The 17,848-nt window shown below is 42.2% G+C and overlaps 1 protein-coding gene across 1 annotated transcript in view; it reads right to left on the bottom strand.

Moving 5' to 3' along the window:
- Positions 1-16,528, bottom strand: part of p3h2 (prolyl 3-hydroxylase 2) — a 56,700-nt gene extending 40,172 nt beyond the window's left edge. Inside the window, exon 1 of the mRNA XM_080474246.1 lies at positions 15,825-16,528. Coding sequence (XP_080330372.1) covers positions 15,825-16,241 — 417 coding nt within the window. The 5' untranslated portion in view covers positions 16,242-16,528. The remainder of the gene's footprint in view (positions 1-15,824) is intronic.
- Positions 16,529-17,848: the final 1,320 nt, after the last annotated feature.

Below are 17,848 nucleotides of genomic sequence, written 5' to 3' on the forward strand. Positions count from 1 at the left end.
GACTTATTGGCACAAAAATAAAAAGATGTCAAAGTTGAAAAACATTCCCTGAGATATTATGTGTAATATCAGCATCCCCCGCTGCTCTTCAAACCACTGAATGAATCAAACTGACCAGTTGCCATTAGTTCCCAGCAGAAAGGTAAACAGGCGTGATGAACGGAGTAAATGACGTTGTCAACATATGGAAGCAACGTGTCACTTATAAAAACTAATTAAATGTCACTTCAGCAAAAGTCTGGAATCCTAATAACCCAAAGCAACATTTTCCCCCTCCAGTTGTGTCAAACAAAAGGCAGTTGTTTACGGTCTAAAATCTATGGAGCAGTTTTCACACAATGTTACAAAGGCTCCACTGTACAGCACCTCATATTCCAGTCCCATGTCTATAATACAGGCTCTCTGGGGGAATTAACCGCTCATTTCCTCAGAGTGACATAGCCTTGAAGACTCAGCTTTCTGTCCAAACCATGTAAAAATTCTTCTTTGATGAAGCGATGCTATAAGCCACCAACCCGCAGAGCAGCACCCTTGAAATTTGGTTTTGTTTGTATCCCCGCGGCTGCGCAGCAACTGGCCCACAAGGTGTGCTACTGAGCTGCTGTTCTTTAATTAATAGACACTTCTGTGAGGAAGTACCGGTAGTAAGAAAGGGGAAAGCTATGCTGGTTTCCCGAGGCAGCTGACATTCCATGTCTTAATGAGATGTGGTCCAGTGTACGTGAGCAACAGTTAAAAGTCAGGAATTCAGTTAATTACAGTAGACGGCCCATGATTTCATTCGGCGGTGCCAGAAATCCTCACTCCTTCACCAACGTATGTCATGAACACGTGAGCTATTCTTAGTGTTAAAACACACATAATAACAAAAACCATGCACAGCTTTATTTAGGCCCATTAAAAGAAAACATGCTGGGCTCGACTTTACAGGAGCTCGAGGTTGAGTCCTGTGGTTTTCTGCTGCGTCAGCTCTTTAGGAATCCAAGGAAAAATGTATAGCACTCCGAGGGAGCTACACTTACACACTGTATGTCTGTGCAGTATCCAAAGAAGCCACCGTGGCAATAATGTTTGCAACCACAATCTGCTTAGACTGGAAAACCGTGAGCACCGATCCTCATGTGGAGAAACAGCCGGATGTATAATAACTGCTATGGTGGGTCTAGAGATTATCACCCTGATATCAAATACAGCCTGTCAGTGAAGAAGAGGCTCTTTGTCTGTTTGTTTTGGGGATTTTTTTTTTGCACTTGATAGTAAAAGCACTATCAATCAATAGCTTGGTCATGGTGCCCATGCCAATTAAAGCCTGTTCTTTCATCAATTTCTCCTGACTTTGTCTGTACAGTGGGTATGTAAGCCTGCATTTGACTTCACTGTAATGGTTTTTTTTCATATCAAAGATTTTAGAGGGTGGTTTATAGTCTTTCCTAGAGGCAACGTGGAGTAAACAGGTTGGGAACCATTGGTCAAGGGAGTAAAATATGAAACACAAAAATGACTATAGAACTATAAAGACAAGAAATTATTTTCCCTTGTGTACAACCTACAGACTCCTTTTAAAAGAAAGATTATGTGTTTTCAGATGTTAGTTTCTAAATTATTATCTGACATATTTGTGGCTTTGGGAAGTATAAATACAGGATTACTGGATAGGTAATGTGAAGGAAATTCCAAACTATGTAAATATTTGCAAAGTGTCACAAATTTTAGAGTGAATAAATACTGATAAAGAAAGAGAATCAGCACACATATTTTCATGAGACTGTTTCAAGTTTAAAATCATCCCAAAGGGTACAACAAGAGTTGTAGGACAATAGAAAAATTCAAATACAACAATAATGGTACCAGCAAAACACAATAAAATAGTCAAATAAATTGAGGTCGGAACCAAAAATACATGTTGATGTGGAAACATCAGCGTCAGTTTTGTGCCATTTCATTTTCAGCGACAGCGACAGAAGGTAGAAGAGAAACCTGAAGCCTATTTTGTCCTCTTAGCAAAAACAATGGCAAGAGTTCAAACTACGACAGAGCTGATCAGGAGGGTGTTTGACAGCCTTGGCCTTACACTCTAAAAATAACTCAGAGTTGAGTCTGAAGCACCCAAAGCATTTAGTATACTGAAGCCTGGGGTCAGTCAAGTCTATTTCAATGTGTGTCCCCACATCAGACGACAAAGGCGGGAGGAATCCTGTTTATATTGAATTGTTATTAATCTAAGCGGTGTGACAGGAATTTTACTTTCCTATTGTTTTTTTTTTTGTCCACCAGGAAACGAGTATTAACATTATTCAACAGTTTTTTGTTCATCAGTCATAATAGTAAAAAAAAAAAAAAAAAAAGGATGAAATTAATCCGAAATAGTCTACCTCACGCACTAACGCTTGATGTCACCTTCCGAAACGCATCATAATAGAAAAGAATACATAACAACTCAGTCATTAAAACTTGCTAAAACAATACAATAAAATGAAAAAGGATATTTGCAAGCAATACAATAATAGCATGGAAATGGCCAAATGGATGTAAGATGCAAATTTAGCAACGATGGGTCTACTAATATTATAAGATTTAGTATTTCCTTACATATGAGCAAAAATGTGGTATTTCATAGATTTGAAATCTGCGTTACAATGAAGTGATGTCACTTTGATATTTAGTTTCACCATCTTAGACAATTTCTTTCTATTTTGTTATTGTATTTTGCAAACTTTCCACTGACAGAAGTGTCAACTATCTTATTTCCATTCATCTTTACAGATTTCCTAATAACTTGTATTGACCACCATAAGTAAAACAACAAAACACCCCTCTTTAGGAAAGAGGAAGCAGAAGCAGCACAAAAAAACACTTATTATTACAAACCTGTCGACCACAGTATGTAAAGTAGACATGGGATTATATAATTCAAACTTGCAGCATGGATTTCTAGTACTTTCTATTTGACAGAATTAAAGGGGCCTTGGCTGTGTCATATTGTTTATGATTAGCCTTTGTTTTCTTGTATCCCTCTATCTCGTAAAATGTAATGAATAAATGTGCATGGAGATTGATTTGTTCCCTTTTATTGAGTGCATGCGGTGAGTGGGTACATCATCAGACGTCGTTTTCCCTCAACATCACCACTGCAGCCAAAATGTTTATGATCCACTACAAAATTGGTAAACAGAGCCGAACGTTAAACCAAGCCCTGAAGTGGAGTGCCGGCATTAAAACAAACTACAACTGAGAAATGTAGCATCATCGTGCAGTTTTAGTGGAGTTTAACAAGGTCTCATAAAGTTCAGGAAGAGTCATGATGAGGGAATCGCGTTACATTAACCTGAGGGCCTAAAGCATGGCAACAAACAGTGGGGATAGATTAACTGTTCAGCAAAAGCTTTGTAAGTACAGTTGTGATTATTTTTAACTGCTATGTACAAAACAAATATCATCGATGCAGGGTTTGTCTCTACATGCAGAAATTTTGATGAATGTTTATCAGCCTTGGCTTGACAAGATTTTTTTTAAGTCGTGTATTCAGATACACAATCATCTGGCAAAGCACCATAATAAACATTCTAAATTACACATATTCTCATGGTATAAACAGCCTCTGAGCTTCATCTCATGTGGGTTTGACTGCATACTGGTTACTGTAGATGTTACATTCTTCTGTTGATAAATGGCAGCTGTTCCACTGATGAGCTAAATTCCGTTTCTCCCCCAAAAATCTTTATATTGACAAAAATCACAACCTATACTTATGGACTACCGGCCAGGCCTTTCTGCGTCGAGTTTGCATGTTTTCCTTGCGTGTGCGTGGGTTTCCTCCGGTTATACCTGTTTCCTCCCACAGTCCCAAAAAAGCATGTGAGGTTAATTGGTGACCCTAAATTGCCCCGAGGTGTGAATGTGACTCTGTGTGGTTGTTTGTCTCTGTGTTTGCCCTGTAATAGACTGGTGACTTGTTCTGGGTGTATCCTGCATACGCCCATGCTTAGCTGGGATGGCTCCAGCGTCCCACAACCCTGAAAAAGGAAAGAGCAGGATACAAGATGGATGGATGGATGGATAAACTATACTTTATAGATTTATATCATAGTGACAAACCCAGGGAGAGTTGACTCAATGAAGACGATCCTTCTCAGTTTTATAGAAGCACGTCTCTGCACTTTTAGCTCAAGCGCTGCAAATTCTGACGTGGTTTTCCAATCATGTGTTGAAACTTTCTCAACTCGCAATTGGTACCAGGTTTATTGTTGGGTTCAATACACCGTGGCATTGCAGAAAATCCTCAGTGTTGTTGGACGGGAAAATAAATAATGATGTATTCATTTTTGTCAAGTCTCTGTTAGAAACACACATTACAAAAGAATAGCCATTTGAAGTCACAAGATATTTATCCTTGAACAATCTCTGTTTAACAAACATTACTCATATATAAAAAAAAGTTGTGTGAGAAACTGCTCCTTAAGATCAGTGGAAACAAATGCTGATTTTGAATCTGAGCCTCACCAGACTACCTTCCCGTGGGCTCACCACCCGCAGGAAAGGTTCTTAATCGGTGCAATGTGATCTGGGTGACAGTGCTCAGACTGCCAGACTGGTGTGAATAATGAACTTGTGGTACTGCTGTAGCTTTCTAATGTATTTATATATCTAGAAAATAGAGGACAAACAATAACAGCTGAACTCCATCTAAAAGTACTCAATAAACCCATTCGCGACATGGAAATGATCTGAAGCTCAGTATAAAACTGAAGATTTGGATGAGTGGCTCGATATAAACAAGTTAAGAAGCATTAAGTCTATTAATTTAAGCCAAAGGTCACATGTAACGCCTACAATCTCAACCAAGAGACATTCTGGCAAACTGCAGGATATCGGACAGCTGCCTTGAAAGTTGGACAGAAAATAATAATATGACCCATTGACCTGCAGTCATTTTGGGGGCCACCAGTAAGTGAAGCAAAAAAAGACGAGCCCATGGTTTCAGCAAATCATCAAAAGGTGACTGCACTTGGTTGACCGAAGTGCTTTACAGTTCAAATGGAATGACAAGATATAATCTGTGAGGAAGGTAAACAATGCCCCATATCAAGGTTTCAGCGCTCGACTGGAATAAAAAGCCCGAGCATATCTACGTGTCTTCAGATGGCAATTGAAGGTATCAAGAGGCCGAGCGGTTTGAACAGATCCTCAGATTGAGTGCAGTCATACCAAAAGCATGGTCCCCTCTATTTGTGAGTCTCGATCTGGGAACTTTAAGGACCATCTGATTTAATCCATTTAACAGCTTAAAAACCAATCTTAAATCTTAAAACCAATTCTGAAGCAGGCAGGAAGCCAGTGGAGTGAGGCTAAAACTGGAGTGATCTGCTCTCGTTTCTTTGTCCCTGTTAGAAGTTGGGCAGCAGCATTTTGAACCAGCCGGAGCTGACGGAGAGACATCTGATCAAGACGGAGTTGCAGTAGTCTAGTCTAGATGTGATAAAGGCATGAATGACTCTCAGCGTTGTTGTGGGAAAGATCGGGCTTTACTTTGGCCAACAGCCTCAACTGAAAGAATCTGATTTTGACGAGAGTTGATTTCCTTGTGAAATTTAAAAGCGCAGTTAAAAATCACCCCTGGAGTTTTTGAGGAGTGTTGATTACAGATTGCCAGAGGGCCAACAGCACTAGCACAGTGAACGAATTCATCTGGATGGCTAAAAACAACAATCTTTGTTTTAGTTTCATTGAGACAACAAAAAAATTATTATCTAACCGTGATTTTAGATCTTCAAGGAAGTTGAGTAATGGCTGCGAGGAACCTGCAGTTTTGGGTCTAATCGGTAAGTAAATCTGGTGAAAGGAAATGTTATCTTTTTTTAAATGGACCCCAGGGGTAGCGTTTACAAAGAAAATAGCAATGGGCCTTAAATACACCCCTGGGGGACCCCGCAGGAGATAGGAGCTGTCAAAGAGGAGTAATCACCGAGCTGAACAGAAAAGCTGTCTGTCAGATACAACTTGAACCATTTAAGAGCTCTGCAAAACAAATACATTATAAGATGTCCAGAGTTCAGTGACAACATGGGACATCTTGCCAGGGAACTCTGGATACCCACCCCTGGACTCAAATATACAAGTAAAGTCAGCAACATTAAAACAATTTTTTTCAGGGGAAACCAAACAAATGCTAATTGTGTTTCGCAGCTCTTGAATATGTATCAAACAATCTGGCTTTAAAAAAGTGAATAAAAGAAGGTCAGTATTGTGGCATTGCCTGGTTGTTGTTACTTTCAGAGAGAACTAAGTCAACAGAGTGAAAATAAAAGCTACTTATTGATCAGGACTGTGACTGCAGCAACAGTGTGAAAAGGCTAATTCTGTTTACCCGATGATAACACCGTTTTCAGCTCTGTGACTCTAACCAAAGGTCTGGCGAAGGTTGCCAGCTCTGTGTTACTCCTCACGTCTCAGTTTTTACTCGATTAATCAGCTCAGCTAATCTTTGAAACAGGAGAGGAGCCCGCTGGACGGGATATCAAACTGACTTACCTTAACGATTCCCAGACGATACACTCCCCCTGCTCAGGAGAGGTCTTTAATCTGAAGAAAAGGTTCTTTAATGATATTTGACGCAGGGTGCATATAAACGAAGATCCAACACATTGCCCTGTTTAATCACCATCTCCCCAAGCAAGATACAAGCCACCCACAAGAAGGGAGTTCAGACTTCTAACGGAGCCATCCTCTGTGGAAACAGATGCTTTGTTGTTTTCAAGGTTCAATTTAAGTAGCCTGAGTAATGGCGTAAACAGTAATCAAGAGCTAATTTAGGGGATGTAAAGCTGCTCTGTGGCATAAAGACGTCTGCACTTAGAACATTTGAGTAAACGAGACAAGGTTTACTCCAAATATTGAGGCTCGTGTGCTGATAGCTATGACCTCACTGCCTCATTACAGAAGAACTTCTAATGGACTAGAGATGACATGAAGTGCAACTAAGGGAGAACAAACAGTCTTTAGTTCACGTTCTCTTTTTCTAGTCAGCTCGCTTTGATAAAGTAGACAAGCCTGCTGGTGAGTTCTTGTGCCTGATGCTGTTTAACACTGTTTTTTTGCTGCAAATCAGAGATCCGAACCAGATGTGGCGACACAGTGAGGTCAGGTGTCGGCAAGGGGTCAGGTCAACATAAGATCATGAAAATACTTTCTTCTGCCACCTAAATAAGTGTAAGATTACCTAGAAGCTACAACAATGAGAGGAGAAACCTCTCAAGGAGAGAAGATGCTGATGTCAACAGTAAGCTGGTCTCTGCGCAGCAAGAAATAATAGAAATCCTGGCAATGCGGGCCGCCATGATGAATGATCCCCTGGCAGTCAAAAGCCAAACGGAAGAAAACATGAGGGTCTGCAAATTGGAAATGGACACGCTTTTCTCTGCCAGCTGTTAAACTTGGCAATGTGTGGTATAAGGTTGATTTAGTTTAGAGAACTGTAATGCTACCTTTTATAAGTGCAAAAAAAACAACAAAACAGCCGTAGTGGAAAATTGACGACGACAAAAACAAACACAAGATTGCTTGAACACATCGGAAACCTGACGTATAATGCCTTGTGATGAAAATGAATCTGACATCCTCTCAACTATCGTCTTCTCTTGTGAAATTAGCACTCCAACATGGTTTGCAAATGTATGACACATGCGAACAGAGCCACATGAGCTCCCATCCACTACAAAGTCACCACGTGAGCCGTCGTCCTGCAGGCTGACGACAGCGGAGTGGGGCTGGATAAACAATCAACACTTCTAATTGAATTTTACAGGAAACAGCTGTGGGGTCAAAAAGGCATACGAGCTGCTCACAGAATATGAATGACTCTGGTCTCTGAAGAATACTTGATGGGGGATACTTTTTTTTTTTTTTCTATTCATTGAGCAGTGTGATGCTACTTTGGCAGGCTTTGACATCAGTTAATGTGAACCAGACAAATGAGCCACAGCAGCTTGGTGTTACTTATTTCATAAGAACTTTTTTTTTTTTTGCAGATTCCAGTGGGGCTGGACGCTTTATTCTTATGGCTTCATAATTGGCTATGTGTTCGAATACTCCCGCAAACACTGAGCGAAAAGAATGGATCCAGTACTTCACAGGTTTAGCACAGAGTGAAAAAGCATCATGTCTCCAGGCAGTTTTAGTCAACAAGTAACCTAATAACTCCAAAGTAGGAGCATGTAGAACATGCAAACTCAACACAGGAACAAAGCCCCAAGCCGTGAGAGCAAGCTCAGGTTCTCCTGCTATGAGGAGGGCAGTGCTAATGAACTACACATGGTCCTAAATGTAACCTGATATAAATTACCAGTATGCCATAGAGGTGAGTCCATAATGGGAAGAGAATTAATACACAAGCCGCGAAGGACCCTAAACGACAGGACAGCTGTTCGGTTTCTTTGCTTCACTCCTCTTACTGAACCGCAGCCAGATCGCTGTTGCACAAGGACTCGGACTCAAGCTGATTCGATTAATGTCAACACAGCTTGGTTGAGAAGGCGGAGACCATCACTGTTTGGCTTTTCTCCCACATAGAACCATAATATCAGAGCAATATCAGTTACCTTCTGCTGTGTGGAAACACATACAAGCACATCACACCGCACCAATAGTGTGCTTCACCAAGTGGAAAAAACGGGATAACAGACATGTGACCTCGCTGTGCTCTGAGGCCTGCAGGCCCCCTGCTACTGGGACCTCAGCACACCAAATACCACAAACCTCCCGCAATAAACGTCCAAAATGAAACTTTATCCAGCGCACCAAAGTGGCTTCCATTCCAGTAAATGGCTGAACAGCACCGCAAAATACCTGATGAACTACTGTATGTGAACAAGGTGCCTTTGTGTACAAACTATAACTGCCGAAAGCCAAAATGGACAAATAATCTTCTATAGCTCTTCTCTACCTAATGTCCCAGTACTTTCTGCAAAAGATTTAAAATCTGTCTGTTGTTTTTGTCATTTCTCCTCTGAAGTCTGCAACTCACCACTTCTTTTTTGTTTGTTTTAAAGTTCTCCTGTGGACAGAAGCAACTTGAGATGTCAACACAATTTGTAGCTCTCATTTGTGCAGAATAAGTCGTGAGGTGGATACAGGATGCCTGAGGAACATTTTAGTCTTTGTGTGGACAGCAAGCCTGGCTAATATCTATCCCAACAGTTCTGTCAAAGTCAAACTCGTTCAGTCTGAGCATACAACTCAGTATAGAACCTGAAGTGGCCACTGGCCTTTGAGACACATGTACTGTATTTTGGTAAGAAGACAGTTACAGACTTGACACTGACCCTTTCAATCTACCCCGTGTGAACAGCGGGGTTTGGCGTGTGAATGCGTGAATAAGACGAGTGCAGTGATGAATGCAGGCTTTGCCCCATCAGGATCATTCTTAGGTTAGAAATAACTTCTTTATATGTCGCCTGCTCTATAGGGACAAGAGCAACCTGTCTGTAGATGTTCCGTTTGAAGCAGCACTTCATCACAACTGTCCAGAATTGACTAAAGTATTTTTCTGGGAAAGTAAACACAGTTCTCAGACACAGGAAACATTACTGAGAACACATTTCAGCTCCCTTTTCTGTGTACTTTGTGGGTGTTGACCTTCAATGAAATAGTGTAGTGGAAATGTTCCTTTACCAAATGTTTGCCATTGAACACAAGGTGAGTTTTGAGAGTTTTGGTTATCAGGCTGGTCAGACAGACACAATCATAAATCTGACAGAGAGTGAAAAGAGACGCTCAAAGTAAAAAGGTGTGTTTTGTTTCTTCGTACAAGAGCAAAACAGTGTGGGGCACTAGTAGAGGCATTTTTCTAGTTAGAACTAGTTCTGAAGAATTCAGGGGGTTGATCTTACAACATTCAAGGTTACATGTTCCAGAGTAGGAAACGTTTTTATCGTAAAAGCACATACTTTCTAGTATAGTACTGTTCCAATAAAACAGAATGTTTCCTGCCTTTCAAGAAAAGAAGAAAGTCAAAGTTAATTCCCATGTGTTGAATAAAAAAAATAAAAAGATAACTGGGCAGACAGAGGGGGGTTGCTCTGTTTGGGCCTCGCAGTAGCCAACACATAGTTAAAGTGACTAGTGAAGCTGAACAGATGCCTGGCAAACGCAGCTTTTTCCATCCCAGAACTGATTCCTCCTCCCAGACACCCAGGAGACTTTGGCCAGATAATCACTAAACACAAATAATAAAAAAAGACACTCAAAGAATTTACTGACATACGTGCAAACTTACTGACCAAAACTGTTCTCAATGCCAACACTTCAAATATTGAAAAAAAACTAAACTAAACAAACTTTGATTCACACGGACACAAATACACAGGCTGAAATGTTGTTGTTTAGCTGTTTGGATTTTGCCCAAGCATATCCGTCCAAATCCTCCCTTTTAGGATGAGGGATATGGTCATCTTCTACAAATAAGAAACACATTGTGGTCACATTGTCATCATTGTAATAAATACGCCTTTTCATTAAAAGTCAGTGTTTGAATATGGAATCAATGATGTAAAGGTTTCGGTCAGCTCCTATTTCTGGCCAGTCTGCTCTCCTGGTTATCGTCAATGACTCCTTAACAGATGCAAGTGCTCAGCATGGTCACCGGTGTGCCAAGACTTTCCTCTTCAAACTTTGCTGCTGATGTCTCACCCTGGCTCTTAAACCACCCCAGTGTTTTCAGTGGTGATCCTTAACCAGTCTCCTGCGCCCTCCTCCTCTTAATTGTTAATCAGGGCGAGAACAATATAGGTGCCACAGCATGCCCCCACATTCCTGCGATGTGTTATCTGCTCAAATCCAGTCATGCAGAAAACCTCTGGCACAGCCAAGTGCCACAATGTCTGATCGTCTGGGCAAAAGCACAGCATCGCTCAGGGTTCGGCCAATCAGGAGAGGACGCCAATGTCACCACAGCTGCTTGGAAATTTTTTTACAGGTTTAAGGTGAGCAAGGCTTTCATGGCTGATGTTTTTCATAATCATTATTTAAATCGTCACCGCTGGAGAGTGAACACATCAACGAAAGCAACACTTATGAACAGTGTCTCTCCAGGTTTCTAAAAACAGTATAGTCAAAATTTCACTTCAATAACTTTGTTCCATGAAGAATCACCCAGCAGAGAGAACATCCTGTAAATGGTGTGTATAAACAGAACTTCTGTTTTAGTAGATTCAATGAGCAGAAAGCAAATGACATGCTAGCAGTCGATTCAGACAGAAATGGGCGAATCTGGATCCTCATACTCGTGTTTGAAGTTCATCATGAGTCACTTTACTATAATATGGTTCAAAGGCCCGCATGCGTCTCAAGTGGATGACGTGAAGTGGGACACATTGGGATAAAATCTGAGTTTATTCGTTATTCTTCCTCTCACGCTGGTTTGTCAGTGAACAACCTGATTACTTTTGTGCGAATGGAACTATTTCTGCTTGCTTCAGCCACTCTGGTTTGAATACCGCAGCCCTCTGTCACCTCCAACCCCACCTCCACTTTATCAGCTGCAGAAGACAACAACATCATCTATGATAATATACACAATCACGCACTGCTTTATGTTCTGCTCATATGAAATCTGCCAATGAATTTTAACTTAAAATCTTTTAGTGAAAAATAAACAAAGTGACAAAGTCGATGATAAAAAAAAAAAAAACTAAAACTGGAAACAGTGCAGCCGCTCTTGTAATGTTTGACTAATTCTGTCTGTTTCTTTCAATTTAGCTAACCACATGCACATGTGAGAATAGGAGGACCTCGGTTCAGCCACAAGCTTCCTGCTGTTTTGTAATCAAATCAGAGGAGAGGGAATTATAAAGGAGCCGCTCTGTGAAGCACAAATTCCCAGGAAGCCTTCAAACGTCAGCGGGCTTCAGAGTGTCCTGACTTGCTGTGACCTCTTGCCGTCATGCCGGGAGATACGGGGAAGTTCTCAAAACAAAATGAAGATGTTGTGGTTCTTGGGCTGTGTCACCATTCAGAGGACAAGTTAACTCACGAGGAAACTTGTCACTTCTCTCTTTTATCTCCACAGAAAATTCTGCCTTGGCTGATGTGATTCACAATTACGGATCCCATTGAGGACTCCCTGACCATTTTCAATTTCTCAACGTCTATACAACATTTCCAGCCTGAAAAAAAAGTTGATCTGCTTTATTAAACAGCGTTCATGACAAGACGACAATTACAAAGTGTCATCGGTGGATATAATAACTCAGCTTTGGTATCTGAAGCTCCCAAACCTGTTTTGAATGCTTGAACTCCGTGAAATTACCCTGCGTGTGAGTGTGAGACACAGGAGGAGGCATACGGTGACGTTAACGTGGAGGAAGAAGAGAGTTTTTCTCCAAATGAAGTGGCTCAATTCCATACAGATGTGAAATTTACTTCTATTACTAGCGTTGGTTTAGGGTATCAATAATATGTGGCTAAGCTGGCCACAGCGTTAACGTTTGAGACTCACAGGGTTTATTGTTCCCATGCAGCAAAAAGATGTCACACACACACACACACACACACACACACACACACACACACACACACACACACACACACACACACACACACACACACACACACACACACACACACACACACACACACACACACACACACACACACACACACACACACACACACACACACACACACACACACACACACACACACACACACCTCAAGTCAACTCTCCTCTCACATCTCTTCAGACTCTTTGGAGGAACCCATAGTAGTCAAACAGAAGCAACACACCCACATGGGAGAACTTGCAAACTCTGCACAAAAAAGGCCCCCCCAAGCGATTTCCGTTCACACGTTACTTTGAACACGGCTCAAAATACTGTAGTACAAATAACCTGGACCATCTAGTCCGCCTTTGTTGTTGTTGTTAAGTGAGGTCGTGGAGAGGGTTGCAGGGGTTATCGGGTCGAGAGGGGAGCCAATGACGTCATCGTTTTCCACAAATGTGCGTCTTACCCGTCCACAACTCAAAGCCGAGGCGGCGTTTTAAAGGTTCCCTGCTCTGAACCCATTTAAAAATAAAGTTTCCAGGCTCCTAAAACTGCTCGCCATGTGTATGATCGGCCAAAAGCGATGAGGTTACATGAAACGGCGTTCTCGTGTGAACAGGGCCTAAGATTGTGCCCACCAAATTTAGCACCACGTGGTTCCTCAAAGTGAAAATGAATTGCAATTCAGTATTTGTGCAGCACATTCATCAGGGTGTCACTCTCAATTTCACCATCCAACTCTATTTAGAAATGAAAAAGATTGTGAGAACTAAAACTGTTTTCACTTCCTTCTTGGACTTGGAGGAATGTTTGACCTATCATGCTGAGGATAAAGCTGCAGGAGAGCCAGTCGCTCCCCCGAGGGCAGTTCAGGGCCTTTGATGGTTCTGGTTGGGTGAAAGTAATGAGAGCAGCAGCCTGTGGCAGAGAGCAGTGGAGACTTGAACTCCCCCCCCCTCCTCCTTCTGCCCCGACCAGCTACAAGAGTCTCCCTTTAATACCTGCAAAAAGGTGGCGTGACTCCTTTTTTTAGAAAAGCAAACAGACCACAACAGGAAAATAAAATATTTGCCGTACTAAATGACGGGCGAGCTGAGGACATACACAGCTGCCTGAGTGAGGAGAACAGTTGGTGACTGTGGGGCCTCTTCCAACAGGTCCAATGGCAGCATTGTGCCAGCGGCCGTCAGGTGGAGGGTGTGTGACACAGGAATGTTAAATACTGCAGGAATGCTATTTATTTTCATTAAATACCACCAAAGTTCCCCAATGCCAACACGCGTGTGAGGGTGCCTGTACACATGCACGCATTATCAAAAATAAAACACGAGCATGCATGTGTACACATTAACGGGTCCAGTGTGTTCGGATCGGCCCACTTCTGAGACGCTCGCCTGTGGTGAGGTGGAGATCAGAGCGCTTCGACTTGAAGCGCTCCCGACTCGTGACGACGTCAGGAGGCAAAACAGGGTAGGAGGAGGAAAAAGATCTGCTCAATTATTCGGGGAGACTTTAGTTCCTCCCCGACACCGGGTGCCACTCTTTTGTCCAAACAGATGTTACAAATATCATAATTCTGTGCACAGAAGTTGAGTAATATTTTTACAGCTGGACAAACATCAGAGCACAAAGTCGTGTCTACGCACACGTCTAGACAGTGGAGTGCACTTTTATGAGGACAGTGATTCAGCTCTCAGTCCTCCTTTGCTGATTCAGAGAAAAACAATAAATGGTGAAGCAATTTGCTAACAGACAGCAACTGGACCGATAAACTTCCTGCCACTTATAAGCAGTGGAAGCTGTGTGTCATCGCCGGGGCATTTGAAGCTGTTTGCCATAAGCAGCCAGGGAAGTCTAGTCTCAGCGACACGGGAAAGATGTTGTCAGCCTTCCAGTTCAACGCCAACTAGGTTAAAATGTCTTTCTCACAATAAGGAGAAAATGGTTTAAGATTCTTCTAAAAAAAATACAATTATTTTTTCTTTTGTTTGTTTTATTTACTTACGTTGACACTAAAAATCATCCAAATGGTAAACGGTTCTGAAGCTGAGTGAACTGCTAAGGGACAGAGACATTATTGTGTGTTCTTGTTGTAATTTTAACACTTCTGACATAACTATTATGTCATAAAAGCTCCTGTTATATATATATATATTTATTAACAACAAAAACTAATTTGGGGGAAATTTTTGACATTTAACAAGACTGCATTAACTAGTTTGAAATAACTGGATTAACATATTAATGACTATTATTGACTTTTTTCTAAAGCTATGCAGAATAAGCGTGTGACAACCAGGGTTCTATCAAATCGACTCACTCCCAAAAGATCCGGGCTCCCCACTGACTGCACACGGCGAATAAACCACTGCACTTTGTTCTCAGCTCTCCCGTTTTATCTTTTCCCTGGATTGTTCCCACACCTTGCATCCATCAAAAGCCCAACCAAAGGACGTACCTCATGGGAAATGCTGTTTCAGACACGTGCATGAATATAGAATGAATTACATCGATCCTTCCCCGCAGATCCCGTTTGTAGAACAGACATGATGTTCAATGATAGAATGCACTTTGAAGGGCACCTTGTCTTAGGCATTTTAAAGAAATGTGTTTCCAGCGCTGTGGATGGTCTTTGCGGCGGGAAAGAAGGTGAGGAAAGGAAAGCCCGCAAATGTTTGTTCAAAAATAACACTGCATGCAGAGCAACCACAAAAACTAAAACAAAGAGTAAACAAGGAGTGAAGCAAGTGCTCCTACATCAGGAGAGTAGAGGCTGCTGCTGGTTTGCTGCAGAGCTTTGATCCACCTCCACTTAAATCTGATATCAACATGAGGCTGGACACCTCACATTGAACATACTGCTGCTCTCACAACTGAAAATGATGTATTTACATAATACCAGCTTTCACAGTCTGACAGACTGATTGTGCACAGCTGGACTAATACTAACAGATGGTAAACTCTATTCACCTGTACGCCCGGGCCCATGTTCAGTTAGACTCTTTACAGGTCAGGATGTCTCAAAATGTGGACAAGTTGCATCAACTTTTGCTCAGTTTGATCTTCCTACAACACAGTGGAGTTCTGGGCAAATATCCAGCTTTCTATTTGCCAAGCAGCAAGCATGACTCCTCTGGTGACCTCTCTTTATCTCCGCATCAGGTTGCCGGGCAGCGGCTCCAGCTGATGAAGAATGCAGCAGGTAACATTGAGCAAAGCGAGCAGCGACAATAGTTCCCATTCAGACCCGCTTTACGGTGATTCACACGCTGACCCGCCCCCTCTCACCTTCTGATAAGCCAGCTGCAGGTAGTTGTACGGGATCCTCCGGTTGAAGTCCTGCACGACATCCTCGCTGACTTTGTGCACGGACTGTGGGCCAAGTTTCTCCTCGATGCACCGGTTCATGCACGCGGCTCTCCGGAGGACCGCGTCGAAAAAGTGCAGGTCTGAGAAGGTTTTCCCAAACTGATGCTGGTCCTGGCACCTCAGCCGGCACCGGACCCTGGTGCGCCGGACCTCCCGGTGGCTGCTGAGCGCGCCCTCCATGAAGCGCACCACATCGCTATAGTCGCTGTTGTAAAACGCCTGCACCGCGTTGTCGTATAGCAGATCGTACGGCTCCAGGAAAGCTGCCGAGGACGTCCACACAGCTGAGAGCAGGACGACACACGAGATGAGAGCCGGGGGAAAGTTCCCATCCATCCTCTGCTTCGGTTCGGACGGTGCTGCGGGGAGCGGACGGACGGAGCAGCGGTCACAGCGAGCGGCTCGACCTCGACTCTCAGTCCATTTAAAAGCTCCTCACAAGCTCGTGACGGCTCCGGGGCGGAAATAATGTTAGTAGATCGGGGACACACATTTTGTTTTGGCCCCTCCGTGGCTCTGGTAACTCCTCCCCTCTGCCAGATGAATGGCCCGAGGACAATCGGAGCAAGCAGCTCGTGGGGAGTCTCAGGGCTCCTCCGCGGTGTGCGCGCGAGCGACAGGCTGGATCTGTGCCTCCTCGCGCGGCGGCCTGGAAACACAGGAGCGATTTCCACACAACTTTAGGTTGATTCCAAATGTTTTGGGATTTGAGTAAAAGTTTGATTGGAACAGTGTGGGACCCTTGCGAAGTTGAAGTAAAATCTCCACAGAAATGTTTGAAATGTAAATTTTTTCCACATCAATCTATCAACACTCCTGCCAAACAAACCTCAGGTTGATCCATATATCTACATTTTATGCAATTTGCCCAATGATGAGAACACTGACAAAAACACAATACATATACCTATATAAATGCTATAATAATAATACAATTAAATATTGTTGACTCGTTATTTTGTTCACCCCCCTGAGTGTATAATAGTAAATATGTTTTTATCCTCTTCTTGAACTCCTTTGTCCTCTTTTCCAAAGTTCTGATGGTCAAAACAATTGCTTCATCTGCTGGCGACAGCCTCCCTCTTCTGGTGACTTTAACCACATGCAGTTTCTCACACAATTATTCAATACAATTCAGGAAAGAAAACTAAATAAATAAACAATGGTCCACACCTGGCTATAGTTGCAATGCTTGTGTGTTAAAGTCTGGGAATTTCTGTATTGATGTTGCACCTCTTCTCTGTGCAAATTTAGATTTCAATTAGAAAACAAAACAAAGTACAGTTTCTTACCCATGGTCTAAAAACATGCGTGTGGAGATCATTGATGTGTGATGACACCACCTCGCCTCTGTTTTCTTGCCCGGTGATGGATTGGTGACCTGTAAGATAGAACAATAAAGATGAGTTGGTAAAAACACATTTTTGATACTTCATATTGCAGTATTAGATTTTCAATTTACCTTGAGCTATATGCTATATGCTCAATATCCCACTTGGCTACAAATGTCCTTTTTTTTTTATCAGTTTCGTCTTTTTCATTTACCTTTAAAAGAAGACCTCTGATTACCCAAGTTTTCTCAGGTAGAGTGGGATTTCATTTTGAGGAGACTTGTCTTACATATTAAGACGTGTAGTTGAAGTCAGACATGTACACTGACACGTTAAAATCACATTTGCAATGGAAAGCAGAGTGAAAACAACACATGAAAACAAGGTAGAAATCCAATAGAGGGAAAAAGCTGTACAGAAGGGACACTGAAGAAGATGTGCAGTTTCTAACCGTACAGTCATGTGAGAGGATGGATGTGATGGAAGCCTTCCAATGAGCTCCACGATAAACAGCGTCTAACGTGTGTACAGAGCAGAGTCGATCAGTTCTAAGAGATGAAATATTTGGAGTATTAAACTAGTTAATTTCAGAAAAGTGGCCATGTGCAGTTC

Source organism: Lipophrys pholis, assembly GCF_963383615.2.
Source record: "Lipophrys pholis genome assembly, chromosome: 10".
Lineage (NCBI taxonomy): Eukaryota > Metazoa > Chordata > Actinopteri > Blenniiformes > Blenniidae > Lipophrys > Lipophrys pholis.